A 20,583-nucleotide genomic window follows, 5' to 3' on the forward strand; every position below is an offset into this window, starting at 1 on the left:
TTGGCTTCACAGATGCAAGACAGGTACACACACACACACACAAAAAAAACCCATGATCTCATGAAAAAAAAATAACTTGCACTTTTTTAAAATAGGTTTTTCGAAACCCTTTACTTGACGTTTTCCATTTTGTAGATTTAAACAAACACCACTGAGCAGTGTTTATCAGGCCAAACTACACCGGAAATCAGTTTTTAAATTCAAGTAAGCTGTTGTTGTTGGTCTTGATGGTCAAGCCATCCATCCTTAAACCTGTTTATTTATCTTCACGAGGATCGCGGGCGTACTGGAGCCTATCCCAGATATCTTCGGGCAGTAGGCGGGGGACACCCTGAACTAGTTGCCAGCCAATTGCAGGGCACACATAGACAAACAACCATTCACGGTCACAATCACAGTAAGAGACAATTTAGAGTGTCCCAGTAACCTTCCACGCATGTTTTTTTGTAATGTGGGAGGAAAATGGAGTACCCGGAGAAAACCCATGCAGGCACGGAGAGAACATGCAAACTCCACATAGGAAGCCGGAATCGAACCCAACACCTCTGCTCATCTTTTTTAAATCAACAAACTCAGTCAATTGAGTATGAATATTTTATTTTCCAAACAGCATTACAAACAATTAAAGGAAGATGGAGGAAATTAACCCTAAATTTGCAAATCATGGCAATCGTGGCAATAAAAGGTGTCACATATTTGCATACACAGTATACAAGATTAAAATCCCAGTGTTAAAACATGTCGAAAGGGACTTTTTGTGTTGTTTTTTCCAAAATAACTGCAATGGATTCCAACTTCCCAGAGATCAGTGTCAGGATAAAGACCCAAAGAGGAAACTTGGAAGTGAGACGTGGTTCACGTGCGCACGCGTTGTGGCCAACGGTCACGACTCGGGCTCCAGGCGAGGAAGCACAGGGAGGATGAGGTTGCCGAATGACGAGTCCTGAGTGATGAAGAAGCCTGACGAGTGTGCGTGTGCGTGCTGCGGGAAAAGACGCAGATAAGCAAATTGTAAACTACTTCCGGGTTACACTTTCAACTTTTCGTGTGAGAGCTTCCTAATGTTTGACCTGCAAGGCAGCTTTCTGCTGGGCAACAATGTGCTGCTGCTCGGCACTATCCCGGAAGTCTTTCATGCTGTGACGGGCTATTGGGATGCTGTGAAATGAATGGAAGAGAGCATCTTATCAGTGGAGTCTTACAGACGATTATCAAATCCCTGACAGTGGATCCTTAATTATTACCGTTATGGTCAACACAGAAAATGCCAACTGGAGTCATTTGTGTAGGCGTACTTATTTAATGCATTTTGGAAATCTTGAGATGCTTCACTACCAACCAAAACCCATTTCCTGATCCATTTGGACTTCAAGTCCTAAATACTGCAGTAAAATATCCTCGGTTGCGAGTTGTTGGGAACTGTCGCGATACCTGGCTCCTGGAGTGCTCACAGTCTGATTCTGCATTAAGCGCTCCCTTTCTTTCTCCAGCTCGGCCAGGATTTGTACTCGGGCCTTGTTCTGGAAGCCTGCGTGAAGTAAAGGAACACAAATAAGGAAGGCAAATCAGCACCAGTGAGCATCACTCATAAACAAAGAGCACTCCAAGGCAAATTGAGAAATTTACAACATCCACAATCATTTACAGCATGCAGCGCACAGACTATTAAACCTACACCCTTTAAATCTTAAAAGGAAAGTATATGTGGCCTCACTTGGTTCTGTCTCCTGCAAATACGTGGTACGGCTTTCACGACCATAACAAATGAATCCAGTGACTTTCTGTGGTGCAAGTGGAGACTTCTGAAACGTTTTCACAAATCTCCAATTACACCACTGCAACATAATGTTCTATCACATTAGCGTTGGGACACTTTGGTCCGAGGAAGTAATTTGCGAACGCGTATTAATGCATGATCCGTTATATGAAAATGACATCATCGATGATGTGCAAAGCCTCGCTGTTTTGAGAAGTTAGTCACGTGTTTGGTGCATGAGTGAACAGATGAACCCGAAAAATTTGGTCGTTAGCGTTTTCATCAAGTGTAGTTCTTTAGTGTACAATACAAATAATTTTCACCAGTTCAGGAAACATTTGCTGATGATTTGCCGCCTGCTTCAAGATTTCACTGAGATTAGTTACACGAGCAGAAAGGTCAAGATAATTACCCTACACCTCGAAGCGAGGCTACGGAAGGACAACGCGCTAAAACGTCGTTTTCGCAAAAAAATGTAAATTTACCTGGCCCCGAAGGATTAGCAGACATGTTGCCGATGACAAAATAACGACAAATGAAGTTAATAACCGTATACTAGTGGATATAAGTGGTAGTTTCCCCCTGTCGACCCGGCGCTCTCCTACTCGTGTATGACAACACGCCGAAGATGCGCCCGAGCCCTAGTGAGGTGTTTGTGCTAATGCCTGAACAAAATATGGCAAACGGTAAATCATTTTACGTAATGAAGAAAAACAATCATTTTCATTTATGTATACTTATAACGGTACCAAATTTGCATTGCAAAACAACATAAAAGTAATGTAGATCAAAATGTTACATTAATGTTGCACACAAAGTCTTTACATGACGGTGTTTATGCCTTTATGCAAACGTGTTCATGTCGACGAATACCCATTAGGCACAAATGATTAACTACATGCTTGTACATTTAAAGCGAACGTTAGACGTCCTGTTGTCACACACGATGTTTACTTCCGGGTTTTCGCAGTTTTAACCTCCGCATCTGCGCTGTGGGTGTCAGCTGACTATTACGACCAAACAGCGGCTTCCAATCTCCGTTCCTAACTACAAGACGGAACACAAAATCCTTTCCCCTGTCCGCGCAATCGCAACTTTCCGACGTAGACTGGACTGCTGCTCGCCGCGACTAGCAGGCGAGCCCCCGCGCCGACCGCACGATGAGCGTCGGCGCCCAGCGAGGCCTGGCCAGCTCGGGGCAGAAGCACATCGCTGAGATTCTACACCCGTTGTCCGCCGCCGACGAGTCGCTGTCCCCGGGGCCAGATGTCACCGTTACCGCCGGGGGCGACAAGGTAGGCAGGACCCAGGCTTTACCCAAGCCGTGCCTGGTCGTTATAACACAAAAACAAGCAGCGAGGATGTTTTTTCCGAAACCTGTTGTTCACGTTGAATGAGGGGAATATTTGAAAACTTACCACTTCCAAATACCAATCAATTACCACGGACTAAAACAAACCAGTCTCTGTTCAGTCTTTATAAATGTTGTTATTATGCTCGGAAGGTAAGTGGCAGACAACCCTTCCTTAAACCAGCGACAGAATAATTAACACTACAACGATACAGGCAGACATTCTGCGAGTTTCATGATTTTCATGATCATAGCGGATCTGATGAACACAAAATCAGTTTGTAACGATGATGACACTAGTAACAAGCGAACACTAAAATGACGTATCCTAAATCTGAATGAATGAAATATTCTACTTGAATACTTTGTTCTTTACATAGTTTTATGTGCTGACAACAAAATCACACCAAAATGGAAATCAAATCTATTAACCCATGGAGGCCTGGATTTGGAGTCACACTTAAAATTAAAAGTGGAAAAACACTACAGGCTCATCCAACTTTGATGTATTGTCCTTAAAAGAAGTCAAAAAGTAGTGGGTGTGGCCTCGACATGCCTGTATGACCTCAGTACGACCCCGTGGGCATGGTTCTGATGAGGTGGCGGATGGTCTCCTGAGGGATCTCCTCCCAGATCTGGGCTAAAGCATCCATCAACTCCTGGACAGTGGTGTGGTGCAATGTAGTGTTGGTGGATGGAGCGAGGACATCATGTCCCAGATGTGCTCAACTGGATTCAGGTCCGGGGAACCTGAGCAGTGCTGCACACTTATCGACTCCATGCCACATTTCAGGCCAAAGTAGCTCCAAGTAAGTATTGAATGCTGTACATGTACATATTTTCACATATATGCTCTTCGATTGGCCAACATTTCGAAAACTCATTTCTTTGTAGAGTCTGAAGTATTATTCGAATTTCCCAGATACTGAATAACTGTACAGGATCGACATTCACACATCGGTCATTTTTTGTAAATTAGCAAGCCCAGATCAGGATCATTTGGTTTCTGTGTGTTACTTCTTTTGAACTGAGTGAATGAGGCTTGCTTGTCCATTCACTGTGATACAATGATGCAACCCAATGCAATTATGGCCGCTTTTATTACAAGTTAGGCTTTGCGCCGCAGTGTAGAAAAGAAGACCCAAAGTCACAACCAAGACCGAGCTCGGCTTGGCGCCGAGAGGGCGAAGGAGAGTGAATGCATGTGAGGGCGTGGGAGAGAGCCGGCACATGGGAATGTAATGTGCAAAAAAAAAAAAAATGTAGGAATTCAGCCATTTAAGTATTACAGGTTGTAGAGGTTTTGCACAGTCTTGTGTAAACTTTCAAGCATGATCAGGATTCCAAAAATCTTGTATGCTCTCGATCATATGTTGTTTCTTCAAGATTCTGATGGTGTGTGGATAGCAGCTTTTTTTTTGTGTGTGTGTGTTTTGTTCTGGCTGCATCTTGTCCGTAACATCTGCCCGAAGTTAGAAGTGTGAAATGAAGCATCTTAAGAGCCAAAGATTGGAATTGTATCACTTGAACCCCGCAGTGTAAATCTAACCTTGAAGAGAGTCGTAAGCATGCATGTCTGTCTAGTACAATGACCTACTGGACCTGTGAAAGACGCTTTATCTTTCAGTCCTAATGAAACAAACACACACAAGCACAACAACATTATCTTTTGGTATAAATAGCTGCCGTTGTCAGTGTATCGCGCAAATGTTTGGCTCACATCGTCCCAGCATTCAACTCAGTGTATGCAGATGTTGCGTCACATGATTTGGTGGTGCAAGCATGCAGCCGCGACCTCCACAATCATCTCATTCACAGAGAAAAACAACTGCAACATTCTATCACTTCTTTGTCTTGATTTTTTTTTCTTTTCTTTTGTCCCCACAGGAGGCAGGACTGTCCAATGGCACGCCAGTGGACACGCCGAGTCCCGCCTCAGCATCCTCGCTGTTCAATAGGCTGCAGCTGGACGACGACATCGAGTCAGACCCCCGGGACTACTACGACTCCACCGAAACCCGGGACCTGTTTGTCACGGTGGATGACCCGAAGAAGCACGTTTCTACAATGGAGACCTACATCACCTACAGAGTGTCCACCAAGGTCTGCTTTTGGATGTTGTCACGTGTGGAACATCCATTTTGGATCGCGAGTTGATCTCACCATATAAAGGGATCATATTTTTTTCATTGGTGATTTTGTGAATGATCTGCAATCATTGTCAGCTTTTGCTTTTATTTGAACATGAAGACGCATATTTAACATGTAAGCGGAGAAAGCTGTAAAATCATGACCATCTCAACACGTCATGTTGTATCAGAATGTGAGAAACTAAGCATGGCTGATGGAATACAAATTCAATTTTGGGAAAGTACTTTTCCCTTCATTCCATTACAAAAATTATTCAGTGATAAATTCGATCATTTTGATTTACCGGACCGACGCCCTGCTTGACCGACTTGAGAGCGCCATCGCCATGCAGGCCATTTCCATTCTGCAATGAAATAGAGGTGGGGAGACAATGCCAGGAGTCGCCCGCTAGCATCAGGGCAACCGTTGCTATGTGCTTTAAGTGCTTGAAAAAGCTTGAACAAATATCACCGTCAAATATAAAGGCTGAGTGTTAATTAAGAGAGCGGATGCAAGGTCTTTTAACAGTGGCCTGTCAACAAGACTGCACGGTGGGCTCTACATGAGCCCTCATGTGCATCCGTGAATGAAAGTCAGCACACCCTTGTTAAAAAAAAAAGTTAAAGTTTCCTTATTGTAAAAATCGGAAATAATATCAAAACTTTAACATACAACACCGAAGGATTAAAAAACAACGTTTTTTGGTCTGATAGAACAAAAGCTGTGAAAAACAACATTCCCCATCACCGCCATTTTTTGTATCTGTTCAATCAAGACAACGCGGATTGAATTCGACCTTCCGGAATACTGTGTGCGACGCCGCTATCAAGACTTCGATTGGCTGAGGATCAAACTGGAGGACAGCCAGCCCACCCACCTCATCCCTGTAAATTGACCACAACAACCGCACTGCCGATCGCCTACAAACCACTCCATTCACACTCTTCGCCCTCTTTTTTTTTTTTTTCTTTCAGCCTTTGCCGGAGAAATTTGTGATGAAGGGCGTGGTGGATCGTTTTTCGGAAGAGTTTGTCGGAACTCGCATGAAAGCGCTGGACAAGTTCCTGAAGCGGGTTGCAGACCACCCAGTCCTGTCCTTCAACCCGCATCTCAACGCTTTCCTGTCTGCTAAGGTGAGACCACCGGCAGGCGGGAAACATTTTAATTCAACAATAAATGTTTTGCAAACATCAGCTGTTTAGCAACCCCAATAAATCAGTTGCAGGGGAACGCAAAAAGAGACCTGCTGATGCAAGGGGAAAAAATTACAATGGATGCAAATCCCGAATAAATTGCATTGACTTTCTCACCAGGAGGATACAAGTAGCCTCTCCCTGACTGCAATAAAGCGGTCATCCACCAAATCCGTCCGGACAATCTTCACTCTCATGCTCACACTCAATTTCAAGATTGAATTCAGTAAAATTGAAAGAGGACAAATGTGGCCGATATGCACTGCACTGGAACGCTGAGCGTATTATTCGTCTGCAGGATCTGAACAAGCGGCAGGGTCTGGCGCTGCTCACCAAGGTGGGCGAGTCGGTGAAGCACGTCACCGGAGGCTACAAGCTGCGAGCGCGGCCGCCCGAGTTCTGTGCCATGGGTGAATACCTGGACACTTTTAGCCAAAAATTGGGCACCATCGACCGTATTGCTCAGAGGATCCTCAAAGAGCAGTCAGGTAACAAACTGAAGCCGGTCACCAAAAGTCATTTCGGCTTAGTATACGTTTTGGAGCAATAGACGCTCATCAGGCATGGATGGTTTGTATTCCTGATGACCAACACAGCACAGCACAGCACACACACATCCTAGCTCAACAATAATGAGTTCCTTCCCCCAACCAAGATGTAGTACCAAAACTGACCTTTGGGAGGCAGAACCGTGTTACAAGGGCATTTAAGACAATCACGAAATATCAAGATGCGTGGAAAACTAGACGAGTTGTACTCTATGAGACTCATCAACTGTACTGTGATGTGCGCATACAGAGACTTTGATTTTTCTGTGAAATGACGTCATGATTCTGATGAGGACACCAAAGGCACTCGGTACAGTTGCTATCGCGACAAAAGGGTCCGAAACATGTCGGACTCCAGCACAGTTAGCCACGCTGTCAGTGAGGAAGTCGGATTCGATGTTGTGAAACAGGAAGCAACGCAAAGATAACACAACCTTTTGCCTCCACTTCTGTATTCTTTTTAACCGTAGTCTGCGGTTTGGTTTACGGCCTTTGAATCCCATCCTCCTCCCCCTCCGCATAACACTGCTCTAGAATCACCGACGAATGACGTTTATAAACCTGAACCGAACAGATGATTAGATTCTTTATCCGCTCATCTCAACCTCGCTAGAGCACTTGACTGAGCTGCGCGACTATGGCGCCGTGTACTCGAACTGGACGGGCTCGGAAGGGGAACTGCAGCGCCCCCTGGAGGGGGTGGCGAGCTCCGTTTCGACGTGTTGCGGGGCGATGGATGAGCTGTGTGAGAACATGGGCCAGGACTTCCTACCTGTACTACGAGAGTATATGCTCTACATCGAATCCATGAAGGTGAGATGGATGGAAATGTTCTCAATTTCCTCGCCCGTATAACAAATCGCAGCATTGGAAAAAAAACACCAACAAAAATCGACTCTTTGCAGAATGTTCTGAAGAAGCGCGACCAAAGTCAGGCGGAGTACGAGGGACGCCTGGAAGCCGCCCTACTGCGCAAACAGGAGGACAGAACGCCTGTAAGCATCGTCATTGTTCGTCTTATTTGGTACCTCCCACCTTTTGCGGTGGGCCAAGTCATTTTGCACCCGTCGTCCACGGTAACGTCACAAAGTGGCCGTTCTCCTGTACGCAGTAGCATTTAGAGCCCCCTGTAGCGCAGTAGTGCTTCTGTGTCTCCCGCTAGATGCCGCCCGAGGTGGAGCGGTGCCAGGACAAGGTGGAGTGTTTCAACGCCGACCTGAAGGCCGACTGGGAGCGCTGGCAGAGCAACAAGCGACAGGACTTCAAGCAGCTTCTCGGTGGCATGGCCGACAAAAACATCAATTACTACGAGAAGGTACGCATTGTATCATAGCATTGCACAGTCCCGGAGGGTCCGAAAACCTTGTCAGACAACGCTAGTAGATTTCAGTACAACATGTGGCGTGATGTGACGCGCTACACCGTTTGCCCTGGGTTCCTGCTATTCCCTGCCTGTCACCCACGCTTTAAAAATGAGATTATTTTATTGTCAGACTGTACTTAAAAGTGTTGTTTTGCGCTTCTCCGCAGTGCCAAGCAGCGTGGGAGTCGCTCATCAATGTCCTGCAGGACAAACAGACCGAAGACCAAACGAGCGAAACGGACTGAAGCGCCTTTAACCCGCTCGCCCCGGTGACTTTTGTCCATCACGCACTTTTTCACGCCAAGGACCGAGCAGGCCTTTGGACTCCCAAATGAAGGACCGTGTCCCCGTTTTTCCAGAGTTGACTGTCATCATCGGACCTTTTCAGGAAGCTGTGACCGCAGCGTACACAGTATGTGTATGCGTCAACTGGTCATAGAGCGGCGACTTTCTATCGACAGCCATTCTTTTTCACGCCGTTGCTCTTTTTCTACTTCATATCATTTGTTAACAGTTGCCAATGCTGCTTACGTAACCACACGCTAAGGAGACGTGGGTTTTTTTTTCTCATCCTTTTTACAGGATGAGACAAGGGTACTATTATTATTATTTTCTTTTTTTTTGGTCCCTTGGTCTGTCAGCTTCTCAGATAAAGCCACAAGCTCATTCCAATCGTGGTCATGATTGTTTTGCAAGGGTTCGCAGATATTTTTGTGTCCTTCGACTTCGTCAGTTCACGAGAAAAATCGATTTGCAGAAAGGTGAAATTTGCCGCGGCACCCGCGTTTCACAACACGGCCTTGAGAGTGCTGCGACAACTTTGCGTAATAAGCTCAGATGAGCACGTTAGCTCTCTCATCCCTTATCGGTCATTTATTTCAGCTAAAAGGGGCAAGAAGGAGCTTTTTGCGATGAAAGCGCAGAGTTTGAAGACTGAACCTTATCAGATCCATTAGTTTGGGACTAAATTGCTCTGACTAATTAGAACACGTATTGCTTGTCATCTCAGCTTTTATTGTTGTCTTTAAATGCTTCTCAAAGGACAGTGCTTTACAGGAAAGAGTCCACCTATCTGATGTTAGTAACCTCACACTTGGCAGATGGATGGACAGGAGCAGTATAAATTGGGGGGGGAACAAAGCAAAACAAAAGAAAAAACACTGCAGCGTATGTTTGCATCAGTAAGAAAAAAGGATTATGAACATCGACGGCTTGCAATATCAGCTGCGTTAAGCTATTTCAGTTATTCTTGTTTTGTTGATTTCTGGCAAACTTCTGCAAGTTTGTTCCTTGGCGACTAAAAATGGCCTGATTTTTTTTTTTTTTTTTTTTTAAATGGCGATCTTAGGAATGACTCATTTTGTGTGCAACTGTACATGACTGATACGAAGTCAATCGCCTGGTCCATTCCTGTTCGGAGGCATACTAACTTGCTGTATGAACTTAAAAAAAAAAAAAAAAAGCACAAAAAGTATGAGGGAATTGTAATTTCAGGATTCTAGTGATTATATTTAAGGTTACGTACCGCTTAGGGATGCGCCTGATCCTAAGTCGGCTTGTATCCCAAGCAAATGTTTTGCTGCATTTGACTAGAATCTAGTTAGGCGTCGACATCTATTGATGCCTTTGAGCAAAAGTGGCAGTGGTTAATATTTAAACAAATGATAATTGTTTCAATTAAAATGATTTTGTTTTGTGTAAATGATCCCAAATGTACAGCCGAGAAATTGCCGGAGGATCCATTTAATGTGAAACTGGAAGCATTAAGAAGGGATGACACAATCTCACTAACAATATGAAGCTTGTATATTGAAGGAATTTCCTTTTTTTTTTTTTAACCTCAACAGCATAGCGTCTATTTTTGATAGAGCTTCATGTCGAGTTTTTGCCTGCTGGTTAATGAACAATGCAGGATTCATCCCAACTTGAAACTTTTCTTGAAAATGTCTTTTGATTTGACAAAAGTACCAATTCTGGCGGCGATTTTGCTTTTGTGTTTTGATCTTGCTTGCCGAATGTTTATCGACAGGTTGAAAGCCCAAATGGGAAGAAGATGACAGCTGCCAACATATTCCGTACGAATAATTAGTATGAATGTACTGTACTCATCTTGGAAAAAAAAAAATCGCCAAGCCCAAACGTCCGCATCATTTCCTGCATTGCAACACAGCAGAAATAGGATCAACTTACCATGATTTTTTTTTTTTTTAAGCTAACTGCTAATAACCTCAGTTTTGTTCTATTTTGTTGGTCCCCGATGTTTACATTTTTACTTTTGGTTCATTCTGTACACTTGAACATCTTGTAATTAGATATAAATATGAGGCCTGGATATTGATGTTGTTCTGACGCGATTACCTTTACCTCAAACTATTTTGGGATATATTGGACCAATATTAAAATAAATTGATTTGATATTGATCTGTGAAGTTTTTCCTCTATTTCTAGTTCGCTTAACAGTTACAATATAGTGAAAAAGCACATTTTCATTCATTGAAATTTAATAAAAAGCATCTAAAGACGTGATAAATAATGCAACCTTGTTCACACCGTGAGAGGTTCGAGATCTCTGCCGTCCATTTTTTTTTTTCATCAGATCTCATTCCACACTAGTTATTCCAAAGACTGCACACTGTGTGACGTAAAACACACATCTGCTCATCTTTCCTTTCTGAAGTGTTCACGGTTTTATCTTCGGAGGAAGCGGGCTTCAGTTCTCCTTATCCGAATGCCGTGGCTCGACCGTCGTTTCTGTCTCTTTGGGACGTCTTGGCTGAGTCTGTCTGCATCCCACGACACTGCAGGGAGGAAGAATAATCCGTTTCAAATACACGTCGTTTAAAAGAAGAATTATTGTGGGTGAAACTAGGGTGAACCTGTGTGCACTCTGACCGGTTAACCTTATTTGACATTGTCTAAACTTTTGAACGCACAAGTTTGATTGTTGAGTGTTAGAGTAAAAAATAAAAATAAAAATTTGCGACTTGCATCAGAACGTGTTTGGTCTTTGTTGGGGATCTATCAAATTGTGCAAAGTCTCCTGACACAAACACTTGGATGGAGATACAAATGTTTAGAGAAGGTCAAATTAGGTTCACCAGTAAAGGTAGCGTATATCCAAATGCATAATCCGGATCCCTTGTCAACCACACACACCTCACAAAAGGCGGTTGCTATTTTTGAAACGTAGCGATACGTTTCATACGGACAGATGAGGTGAAAAGCACCTGATGGGAATCATTCCCAGAACTGCCAGTATGCTGGAGAGGGTGAAGACGAAACCTGGGAACCAGCCCAGTGTTCTCTGGTAGAGTTTAGTGAAGGCAGGGATGTACGCCAGAGCTGCGAACCTCAACGCCAGCTGCAGAGCTGTCAAAGTGATGCCTGATGGCAATGAGGCAGAACACAAAGGGGACGCTAAGGTACATGGGGTCTTGTGTACGCACATGTTTCTGGGAGTTTGACTAGCAAAACAATTGCTCCTCACCACACAGGGATGTTGGAACCTGCTGGGAGAGAATTGATCTGATTGTAGGCAGCGGGATGAGGGCAAAGAGGCTGAGCGAGCGAGCTGCGGAGAAATGACGTCGATATTAGAACGGTCCCCCGATACGGGAGCAGGTCAGAAAGCAGAAGACGACGCTTACCGAGGTAGAACATGTAAGATGCGGTGACGAAAGACATGAAGTAGATCCCGCAGGCGAATGAAAGCATGCCGATGAGGATGAGCGTGACGTCGCTCACGCAGCGGCGAAAAGCAATGGCGCCGAGGTAACTGCTGAGGAAGATCACAAAGCCCGCTGCGTTGCCGTAACCCACCTAGAGGAGCAAACTATTTAACACACCGGTACATTTCATTTGTAATCCCCGATTGGGATATTGTTTCTGTCTACCACAGGGCGCTGAGAGGTGAGATTTCAAGAATTTATCTGCAGGCCAAAGTGTAAGACATGACCATTAGGAGGTCACAATGTTTGAGGACATTTCGGATGTTTTGATGCTACAGAGGATATAAAATGATGATTTCAGTGATTACAACTCATAGGTAGCATTTATCGATGCAAACCACAACAAAGTGAGATTAATTTGAGGTTATTTTTCTTGTCAAAAGTTCGACACATTTGGTTGGCACACAACTGGATGAAGCTGGATCAGTAATAATAATAATAACAATAATAATAATAATGATAACAACAATAATAATAATAACAATAATAATAATAACAAAAATAAAAATCAATTTTATTTATGTTATTTTATGTATGTTTATTTATAGCGCTTTAAAAACACTCAAAAGCACTTTACACAGTAAAAGACAATAAATAAAAAAGAACAGGCAAAATAAGACTATTAAATTAATATTAAAAACTATAAACATGCAACAGTGTGTGCAAAAAAAAAAAATCAAAAATCAAAAAAATCTGTGTTATTCTTCACGATTACACTGGTCAACATTTTTTTTTTTAAATCTGGGATGCAAGTAAACCTTTCCAGATGAATTTTTTGCACTGATCTCGAATCTGCCTTTGTTTTATTCTCTTGCACATCGGGGTTTAACAAATACTATGTGCTGGCATGCTAACCAGTCGACTACCGTGCCACCCTAAACACCTTTTTGAAAAATGTAATTTAATACGATCATCTAGGAATTTGACTTTTAATGGCTTGTACACAATTGGATAGAACACATACTTGGGCAGCGTTCCAGTTGAGTGGCTCTTTCATCACAAAGACGCCCAGGATTTCCATGGCTCCGCTCACCGAGGAGCCGTACAAGATGGCCGCGGAGAAGAGCAGAACCACGTTTACCGTGTTCTTCCTTTTGGACGTCTCTGCAGGAACGCCAGCGGAGGAGTCAAGGAGGAGGGGGCTGCGCTCCTCAGGCTCACTTGATACTTGCTTTACCTTCATGAAGTCAGAAAATGGCCAACATTGGGTGACAGAAGTACTCACACTCAAGTAAAATGCAGTCAACTGGAAAATATAATTGAACGTACAGAAATTACACGGACTTCATGACTTCTCATCACTCAGTAATAGTTCATTAAAGTGCAGGAATGTAAGTGATAGTGTCAAGCTGTTCAAGGACCTTGGCTTCATTTTTAATCCAGTTTTATTGTGTCAAACATGCAGAAGTTCCAAAGACACGGACCTGCAGCAGCACGGTGGCATGAGTGAGGCCGAGCAGCTGGAGAAGCGTGCAGATGCAAAGTAGGACAGTTCCATGTCCAACACTAGAACTATACAGTAGGAACACATGACCTGACAGCAGACTGCCCAGCAGGCCCGCCGCTCCGTACATAAGCTCCACTCTCATCATAGCCTGGAACAGACACAAATTACTCCCATAAACCAATCAAACTCCAAAACCCTCAGGAGGTTCAGATTACTTCCTATTTGGCTATTATTCTGTTGCACGTCACAATAATCTATGAGACATTCGATTATCGACATTGCTGACATTGACTGGAAGAGGGGAATCAGGCTCAAAATGGGCTCGAGGATTGTTATGCAAGTCCCCAGTTAAAAAGGAAGTCACATTGGACAAAAAAATTAAATATGTATATATATATATATATATATATATATATATATATATATATATATACACAGTTATTCCTTGTTTATCGGGGTTAATGGGGACCAAAACCACCCGCGATCAACGAAAATCCGCAAAGTAGCGTCCAATTAACAAACAGGTAAAAAATAAATATTTTTTTTTCTTTTTACGTCCGCGAGAAGCTGCAAAACAACAGCGAGTCACGTAGAGCAACATATACAGTACTGCACTCCATGTATATGTAAAAAAAAAAAGTTTTTTTTTTTTTGTTTGAAAAAATCCGAGATGCACTGAACCCGCGATAAACGAACCGCGAAGTAGAAAGAGATCACTGTGTATATATATATATATATATATATATGGTCTATTTTGGAAAAGTTTGTCGGATTCGTCGGGCACCTGTATATGTAAAAACGTATTTTCCACACTATAAGGCGCTTCGGAGGATAAAGGCGCACCTTCCATGAATGGCCTATTTTAAAACAGTTTTCATATACAAGTACATCATATTATAAGGCGCATAGAATAGAAGCTACAATAATGGCTGAGATTGCGTTATGCATCCACGAGATGAAGCTACGCTAAAGAGAATACAATACAATATTGCTTTAATTATTGAGCACTTTCACCACCGCTGCAGCTGTAATAAAGCGCTTTATAGAACATTTGCAATACTACGCCCTAGGAATCAGAATATTGATCCCCATATAAGGTGCACTGACAGTTTTTGAGAAAATGGAATGCTTTTAGGGATATATATATATATATATATATATATATATATATATATATATTAACATTAGCTTCCAATGTTAGCTTGAACGTGCGCTCACAAACCTAGCTTTCAATGATAGCTTTTGAAGTTAACGTCTACAAACTTTTTTTTTTTTAACCGCATTGCCTTCTACTTCATCTGCTGTGGATATGATGTACTTTCCGTTCTGCTTTTGGAAATGTCATACAATTTTATTTTCCCTCTTCAAATGTTTTTACTGTTTTAACCTCTTGTACGCTGTAGTACAGGTCACATTAATGTTGGAAAACGTTTTGAAATTATTTAGCTTGGTGTCTTTTTTGTATATCGTTAACAGCTTTGATGGGGGGGTGTCAGGCAAGGCAGCTTTATTTAAAGAAGCCATTAGCTTAGCACATCTTTAGCTTAATGTGGTTCACATTGGTAAAAGTACAAAAGTCAAAAGGCATTGACAAACAAAATAATTTAAGACATTGAAAAGCAAAGTGGGAAAAGGAATAGTTGAAGACATTTAAAAGCAAAGTAAAAAAAAATACATGCAGTTGACTAAAATTATTAAAAGAATGTGATCATGCTTTAAAAGGCCTTAATCATAAGTGGGAGTAGGCGGTAGCATTTTTTTTCAATGGGTTTCAAAAGTATTTACAACCAGGGCTAACTTCTATCCTGTTGGCAGCTTATTGCATTCTACACTATGTCCACTTTTCATATCCACTGCGGGTTGTTGTGCAAGTGACAAAAAGTTGGACCCAAATGCAGGAACGCAAGGCAGGGTGAACTCAAAACAAAGTGGATTTATTTTCCAAAAAGAAAACAAAAAGTCCAAAAATAACACATAACATACAGAATCAACAAGACAACATTAAACCAAGTCACAACAATCACACGAAACAAACTAGCACACAGCAACACAAGTTAGGAACAGCAAACAAATGTAATGATGCAACAAAGACTGACAGGGAGCAGGGAACTAAATACAAGCAAACTGATGAGACAATGAGAAACACCTGGACAACTCGAAAGGTTGGAGGGAGCTGATTGGTTAACACAAGGAACCAGGATGACAAGAACAGGTGTGTGTGTGTGTGTGTGTGTGTGTGTGTGTGTGTGTGTGTGTGTGTGTGTGTGTGTGTGTGTGTGTGTTGGGGGGGATATATTTAAAAAATAAAAATAAAAAAAAAAGAACACAAAGAAGCAACATAACATGAAACAAAACCAAATGTAATCCAAACAGAATCATGACACATTGTTCCTGTTTTTTAACTTCTGCCTGGTGAGCCTATTGTGCTGTTTGAGTGGAAGCTAAATATCACAAGACACATTCTTTGGGCTGAATTTACCACATTTTGTTTTGATTTATCACCGTTTGCTAGATTTGACAAAGATGTTCTCGTTGATGTGGATTAATTGAGTGGCATTGGTGGGCAATATATGAATTTGCACGTTCACATATTATTGATTTGTTTTATTTTGAGATTCGATGATCTGATTAAAAAATAAATATATATATATATATATATATATATATATATATATATATAAAATACAAATGAAAAATAATAAATTGGCTCCAGCACGCCCGAGACCCTCCGTCAGCATAAACCAATTTAGAAAATAGATGGATGGATAAATCAGAAGTTACTCATCAGTATTGAAGTGGGTTTTCCTACTTTTTACTTACCCTTCCTCAAGTAATTATTTGAACAAATGTTTTTTTTTTTTTTTTAAATTTTGGATTATACATATATCCATCCATGATCTTAACCGCTTCATCCTCCTAGCCATCTTTGGGCAGCAGGCAGGGTACACCATGAACTGGTTGCCAGCCAATCACAGGGCTCACAGAGAAGAACAACCAAGCCTGGAGCCCGGATTCGAACCCGAGACCTCTGCACTGTGAGGCGCACGTGCTAACCAGTCGATCACCGTGCTGCCTTACCACTTCTCTCAGTTCATTCGTTATGTACAACTGATGGGGTAAAGTAACCCAATATAGGTTAAAAAAATGGTAGTTTTTGCGTTAAGTGAAAGATATTTTCAAATTAATTTGTTGCATTTTATTGTTATCTCGAAAATGCAACGTCCACTACATTTTTTAAATTGTTCAACCCAAATAAATAAACGAGGTGACCTTTGACAGTAAAAACAGATTGTTTTCTCACCTTGGAGCGATTCTCCGTGTCGGAGCCGAGCGACGCCAACGTCATGACGCCGGGCCAGTAAGCGCAGAAGCCGCCGGATATCCCATAGAGAGCCGCCGTCCCGAACATCACCTGGATGGGCAACCGTAAAAGAACCACCTGGAGGAGGGTGACGCTCGACAGCAGGTACCCGCACAGGGGTACCAAGACGGGCGCTCTCCTCCAGCCGCGGTCGCCCGCCTTGGCGAGGAGGAGAGCGGGCACGATAGGCGTCAGCTGGACGATGAGGTTATTGACCAAATAGAAATCCGACATGGCTCGCTGCTGCTCTTCCTCCCCGGCGAAACGAGTGTCATTGGTGCCCGGGGAGGTGGCGTTGGCGCACCGGTCCTTGACCACCATGAGCAGGGCGGTGTCGAACAAAGAGGTGCCCAGCTGCTCGAGCACCACGAGCGACTCAACTCGGCGGACCACCCCGAAAGCGCTTCCACACCAGCTCCGCGTCGCCATGCTTCCTTAAAAAGTGTTCATGATTGAAAAAGCGACGTTATATGAATGAAGAGGTTATAATGGAGTCAGGGAAGTTGAGCACAAAACCGTTTGTGAGGGTAAAGTTCCACTTCCTCATTCTGGTCATTAAATTACTTACTGCAAGTGCAATTTATCGTAAATCATTCAGAGGTTGACATCCTATGTGAGCAATAAAAGTGCATTTTATTATTACACTGTATATCAGGGGTGTCCATTACGTCGATCGCGATCGACCGGTAGATCGTAGACTTGTTGCAAGTGATCCCGAGGGGTGTAGAGGAGAAAACAAACAACCGTTCGTGTGTTATTGTGCATGTGAGTAATATATTTTTTTGTGTTAATGTCCACTCCTATCAGTCGCATTTTCAGAAAAAGTATTTAAAAAAATAAAATAAAATAAAGAAGGTAAATCTTTAATACAGTGCATCACCGGAAGTTGTTGGCAGTCTGCATTTGCAGCTTGTGATCAGAGCTGTTGCGCTGTATCTTTATTTATACAGTTTAGTTGTTCTTTTTTTTTTATCACCACCTTCATACAATGCACATTAGGCTCCTAAATACAGCCAATAAAGATGCACTTAGACATGTATGACGATGGAAAAAAGAATAAAATCAATGTTTATCTGGACAATATCAATAGGGTAAACAAAATATTACCAATATTACCAGTGTGCTGTTGTCCACTAAACGAAACCACATTGACAATACTGTCTATATATGTACATACATATTCTGTAAAAAAACAAAAAAAATGTATGAAAGAATATCATCTGTCTTCTGACATTGTCACTTGTGATCCATTTTTTAATGCAGAAGTTGATTTATAAGCTAATAGTGAGTAATTTCATATCATCCAGTTTTTAAGAATCAGCTATATTATTCAGAATCAGAATGCAATCAAAAGGCCGTTAGACGTCCTGGCACACACAAATAACCACTCAGAAAATTGTCAGGTTTTGTATTTAATGAGAAAATATTTATAATATGTATAACAGGCGGATAACTGTGAGCCGTACACGTGCTATAAAGTGGAGCACATTATCAATATGAACATACGAGTGGTTAACTGCATAAGGACAGAGGTTATAATCTCGACCATAAAATTGCATCGTCACACACTGAAGCGACTCAGGATGGGTAAAAACCAAGCTACCAGCTTTTCAAAAGATAAATAAAATCATCTCTGCATCAAGAATTCAAACGAAAAAGCCGCATATTCATCAAAGTCAGTCGTACGAAGCAACTGATGCTCTGAGTGCATTTAAATAAGCCAATAAAATTACCATGCAATGCAAAGGATTCATCCCGGAGTGCATTCTTTTTTTTAAATTTTTTTTTTTTATGTAGCACACCAACTCAACAAGTCTTTCAAATACTTTTTAAGAAAGCTTTGTCAACACTTGACAGGCTTCATTTTGCCCCTTGTCCTGCACCTGTGTCATATTGCATTAGCGTTACCGCAAAAGGGATACATAATTTAAATATATTATTTCATGTGTAAAACTAATAATAAGGGAGATTTTGAATCAGAGCTTTTTTTTTTTTTGGTTTTGGTTTCCTTTTTTTTGAGAGAAAACATCTCGGCACATTCTTTGCTTTCAATCCTGGTTGTTTGACAGAACAGATAAAACAAAGAATAATTTCCAGACACGTGATCATAGTTATGAATACAATCAGGGCGTGTTGTGTTTAAGTTGACCACAATTCTCACCGTAGTGAGCACACTACCTCAGTTTGTGTTTGCATTGAATGTTTTGCTGAGGATTGAGTTGAGTGAGGTCGAGGGTGCGGACAGGTCAGTGTCGAGCTGAAGGACACTTGGAGCAAGACACTCTGGCAGATTAAAATGGTGACCTTTTGGATTAAAAGCATTCTCACCATCCTCTTGACATTCGCATGCTGAGGGGGAAAAAAAAAAAATCTGAAAAAAGACCGAAGAGTAGAACGTTACTGCTACTTTTCAGTTCAAGTGGCATAGAAACACACACTAAAGTATAAACACTTGTAAATAGAATTCATTCCTTGTGCTCTCGTTCACTCTTTTGAACACGTAGCCGGGATTTACATTCATCCCAGATCATTGTCGAGTCGGTTTCATGATTTGCTGTCGAGTGATGAATATTCATTGTCTTAAAGAGGCAAACTGGTTCTCTTTTTCTCACCGCTTTTTATAAAACAAAGTTTCATTCTTTTTCAACATTTGCCATCACACGGTAGTCACCTTGCAAGTATAATAAGTACACTGGGACTAAATGTGCATCTGTCAAATACACAATCCTACCTCATAATATGATACAACTGCCGCCTACAAAAGACATCATCAACAAACCAATGGTAAAATAAGTGATTTTAGAGGACCGCGATATATACGGTGTACAATACTGTTCTACAGCCTGCTCAAAAACTCCTGATACACAAACATGACTTTTTCCCCTTCCTGTTAAAACCTCACAGAGACGAAGTCACTAAATGAGACGGAATATTGACAACCTTCGTTCTATTGTTGCTTCTTGCTCACTCTCTGAATCAAATTGTGGCCAAATGGGATTGGAGATGAAATCGTATCCGCCAGTCTCAGGCAGTGGAGGATCTCATGATGGAACGTGGCTGCCTGAACGGCTGTCGACAGCTGCAAATATTGGAAACGCAGCCTCTCCGTATATTGATGATGAATACAGTATGTGAGGCCTCACGAACATGCCAGACTGATGTTTAAACGTATTCAACGGATGATTGGTGGCTGTCAAGCACACAAAACCTTCAGTGACCTTCAGGCAACCTTTCAAAAGAAAATTGACATATCCACGATTCCTTCTTGCATCTTGAATGCAAATTGTCTTTTGCATCACCCTCTTTTCGTCTCATGCTCTTGCATCACCTACATTCTGTTCCACTTGCAGAATCCCCGTCCAGAAATTGATACACTTCCTCATTGAGCTCCACTGGTCAGACCAGAATTGATCATCAGAACACTAAGAATAAAACAAATACTGCTTCCCCTGCTTGTCCTTTTTCCTTCCCATCCTATTTTCACTCTTCCTCCTCTTCTTCCTCCTCTTCACCATCCTCATTGGCGTAGATTCCGGCTTCCCACTTCAGGGCCATGTCGCTTTTCCTCCGGGTGATGCGAGTGGCCTCCAAGACCTGTTAAAAAGAAATAAAGAGAGAAAAAAAAACATTTTGGCGTTAAATGCGTGTTTCTATTGGCAGCAGAATGGAACCACTCGACATGCCCTCTTTGAGTTCACCATGCACT

The 20,583-nt window shown here is 42.1% G+C and overlaps 4 protein-coding genes across 10 annotated transcripts in view; 1 reads left to right on the plus strand and 3 right to left on the minus strand.

Annotated features, from left to right (window-relative positions):
- Window positions 1–580: 580 nt before the first annotated feature.
- On the minus strand, window positions 581–2,432 carry inip (ints3 and nabp interacting protein). 3 transcript variants are annotated; one of them, XM_019874056.1, is made up of 4 exons: window positions 2,242–2,432; window positions 1,432–1,528; window positions 1,071–1,158; window positions 581–982 (listed from the first exon to the last, which is right to left on the minus strand). In XM_019874056.1, exons 1-4 carry the CDS (start codon window positions 2,264–2,266, stop codon window positions 884–886), a joined length of 309 nt encoding a protein of 102 aa, XP_019729615.1. In that variant the 5' UTR covers window positions 2,267–2,432; the 3' UTR covers window positions 581–883. The 3 variants fall into 3 exon arrangements, with proteins under 3 accessions (XP_019729615.1, XP_019729616.1, XP_019729614.1); XM_019874057.1 differs by having other exon boundaries at window positions 2,313–2,430; XM_019874055.1 differs by lacking the exon at window positions 2,242–2,432 and adding an exon at window positions 1,715–2,017.
- Window positions 2,433–2,600: 168 nt separating this feature from the next.
- On the plus strand, window positions 2,601–10,549 carry snx30 (sorting nexin family member 30). The gene is made up of 9 exons (XM_019874054.1): window positions 2,601–3,051; window positions 4,995–5,210; window positions 6,013–6,123; window positions 6,212–6,370; window positions 6,729–6,918; window positions 7,592–7,791; window positions 7,884–7,973; window positions 8,141–8,293; window positions 8,509–10,549. The coding sequence occupies exons 1-9, from the start codon at window positions 2,917–2,919 to the stop codon at window positions 8,584–8,586; spliced, it is 1,332 nt and encodes a 443-aa protein (XP_019729613.1). The 5' UTR covers window positions 2,601–2,916; the 3' UTR covers window positions 8,587–10,549.
- Window positions 10,165–17,467, minus strand: slc46a2 (solute carrier family 46 member 2). The gene is made up of 7 exons (XM_019874053.1): window positions 16,818–17,467; window positions 13,494–13,664; window positions 13,034–13,246; window positions 11,989–12,160; window positions 11,829–11,912; window positions 11,569–11,725; window positions 10,165–11,139 (listed from the first exon to the last, which is right to left on the minus strand). Exons 1-7 carry the CDS (start codon window positions 17,304–17,306, stop codon window positions 11,052–11,054), a joined length of 1,374 nt encoding a protein of 457 aa, XP_019729612.1. The 5' UTR covers window positions 17,307–17,467; the 3' UTR covers window positions 10,165–11,051.
- An 806-nt stretch (window positions 17,468–18,273) lies between these two features.
- Window positions 18,274–20,583, minus strand: part of palm2akap2 (PALM2 and AKAP2 fusion) — a 73,879-nt gene continuing 71,569 nt past the window's right edge. For all 5 annotated transcript variants that reach the window (XM_019874050.1, XM_019874048.1, XM_019874052.1 and 2 more), the window contains one exon: window positions 18,274–20,471. In XM_019874050.1, the coding sequence (XP_019729609.1) occupies window positions 20,358–20,471 (114 nt within the window). In that variant the 3' untranslated portion in view covers window positions 18,274–20,357. The remainder of the gene's footprint in view (window positions 20,472–20,583) is intronic.

Source organism: Hippocampus comes, unplaced genomic scaffold (assembly GCF_001891065.2).
Source record: "Hippocampus comes isolate QL1 unplaced genomic scaffold, H_comes_QL1_v1.1 scaffold101, whole genome shotgun sequence".
Taxonomy (NCBI): domain Eukaryota; kingdom Metazoa; phylum Chordata; class Actinopteri; order Syngnathiformes; family Syngnathidae; genus Hippocampus; species Hippocampus comes.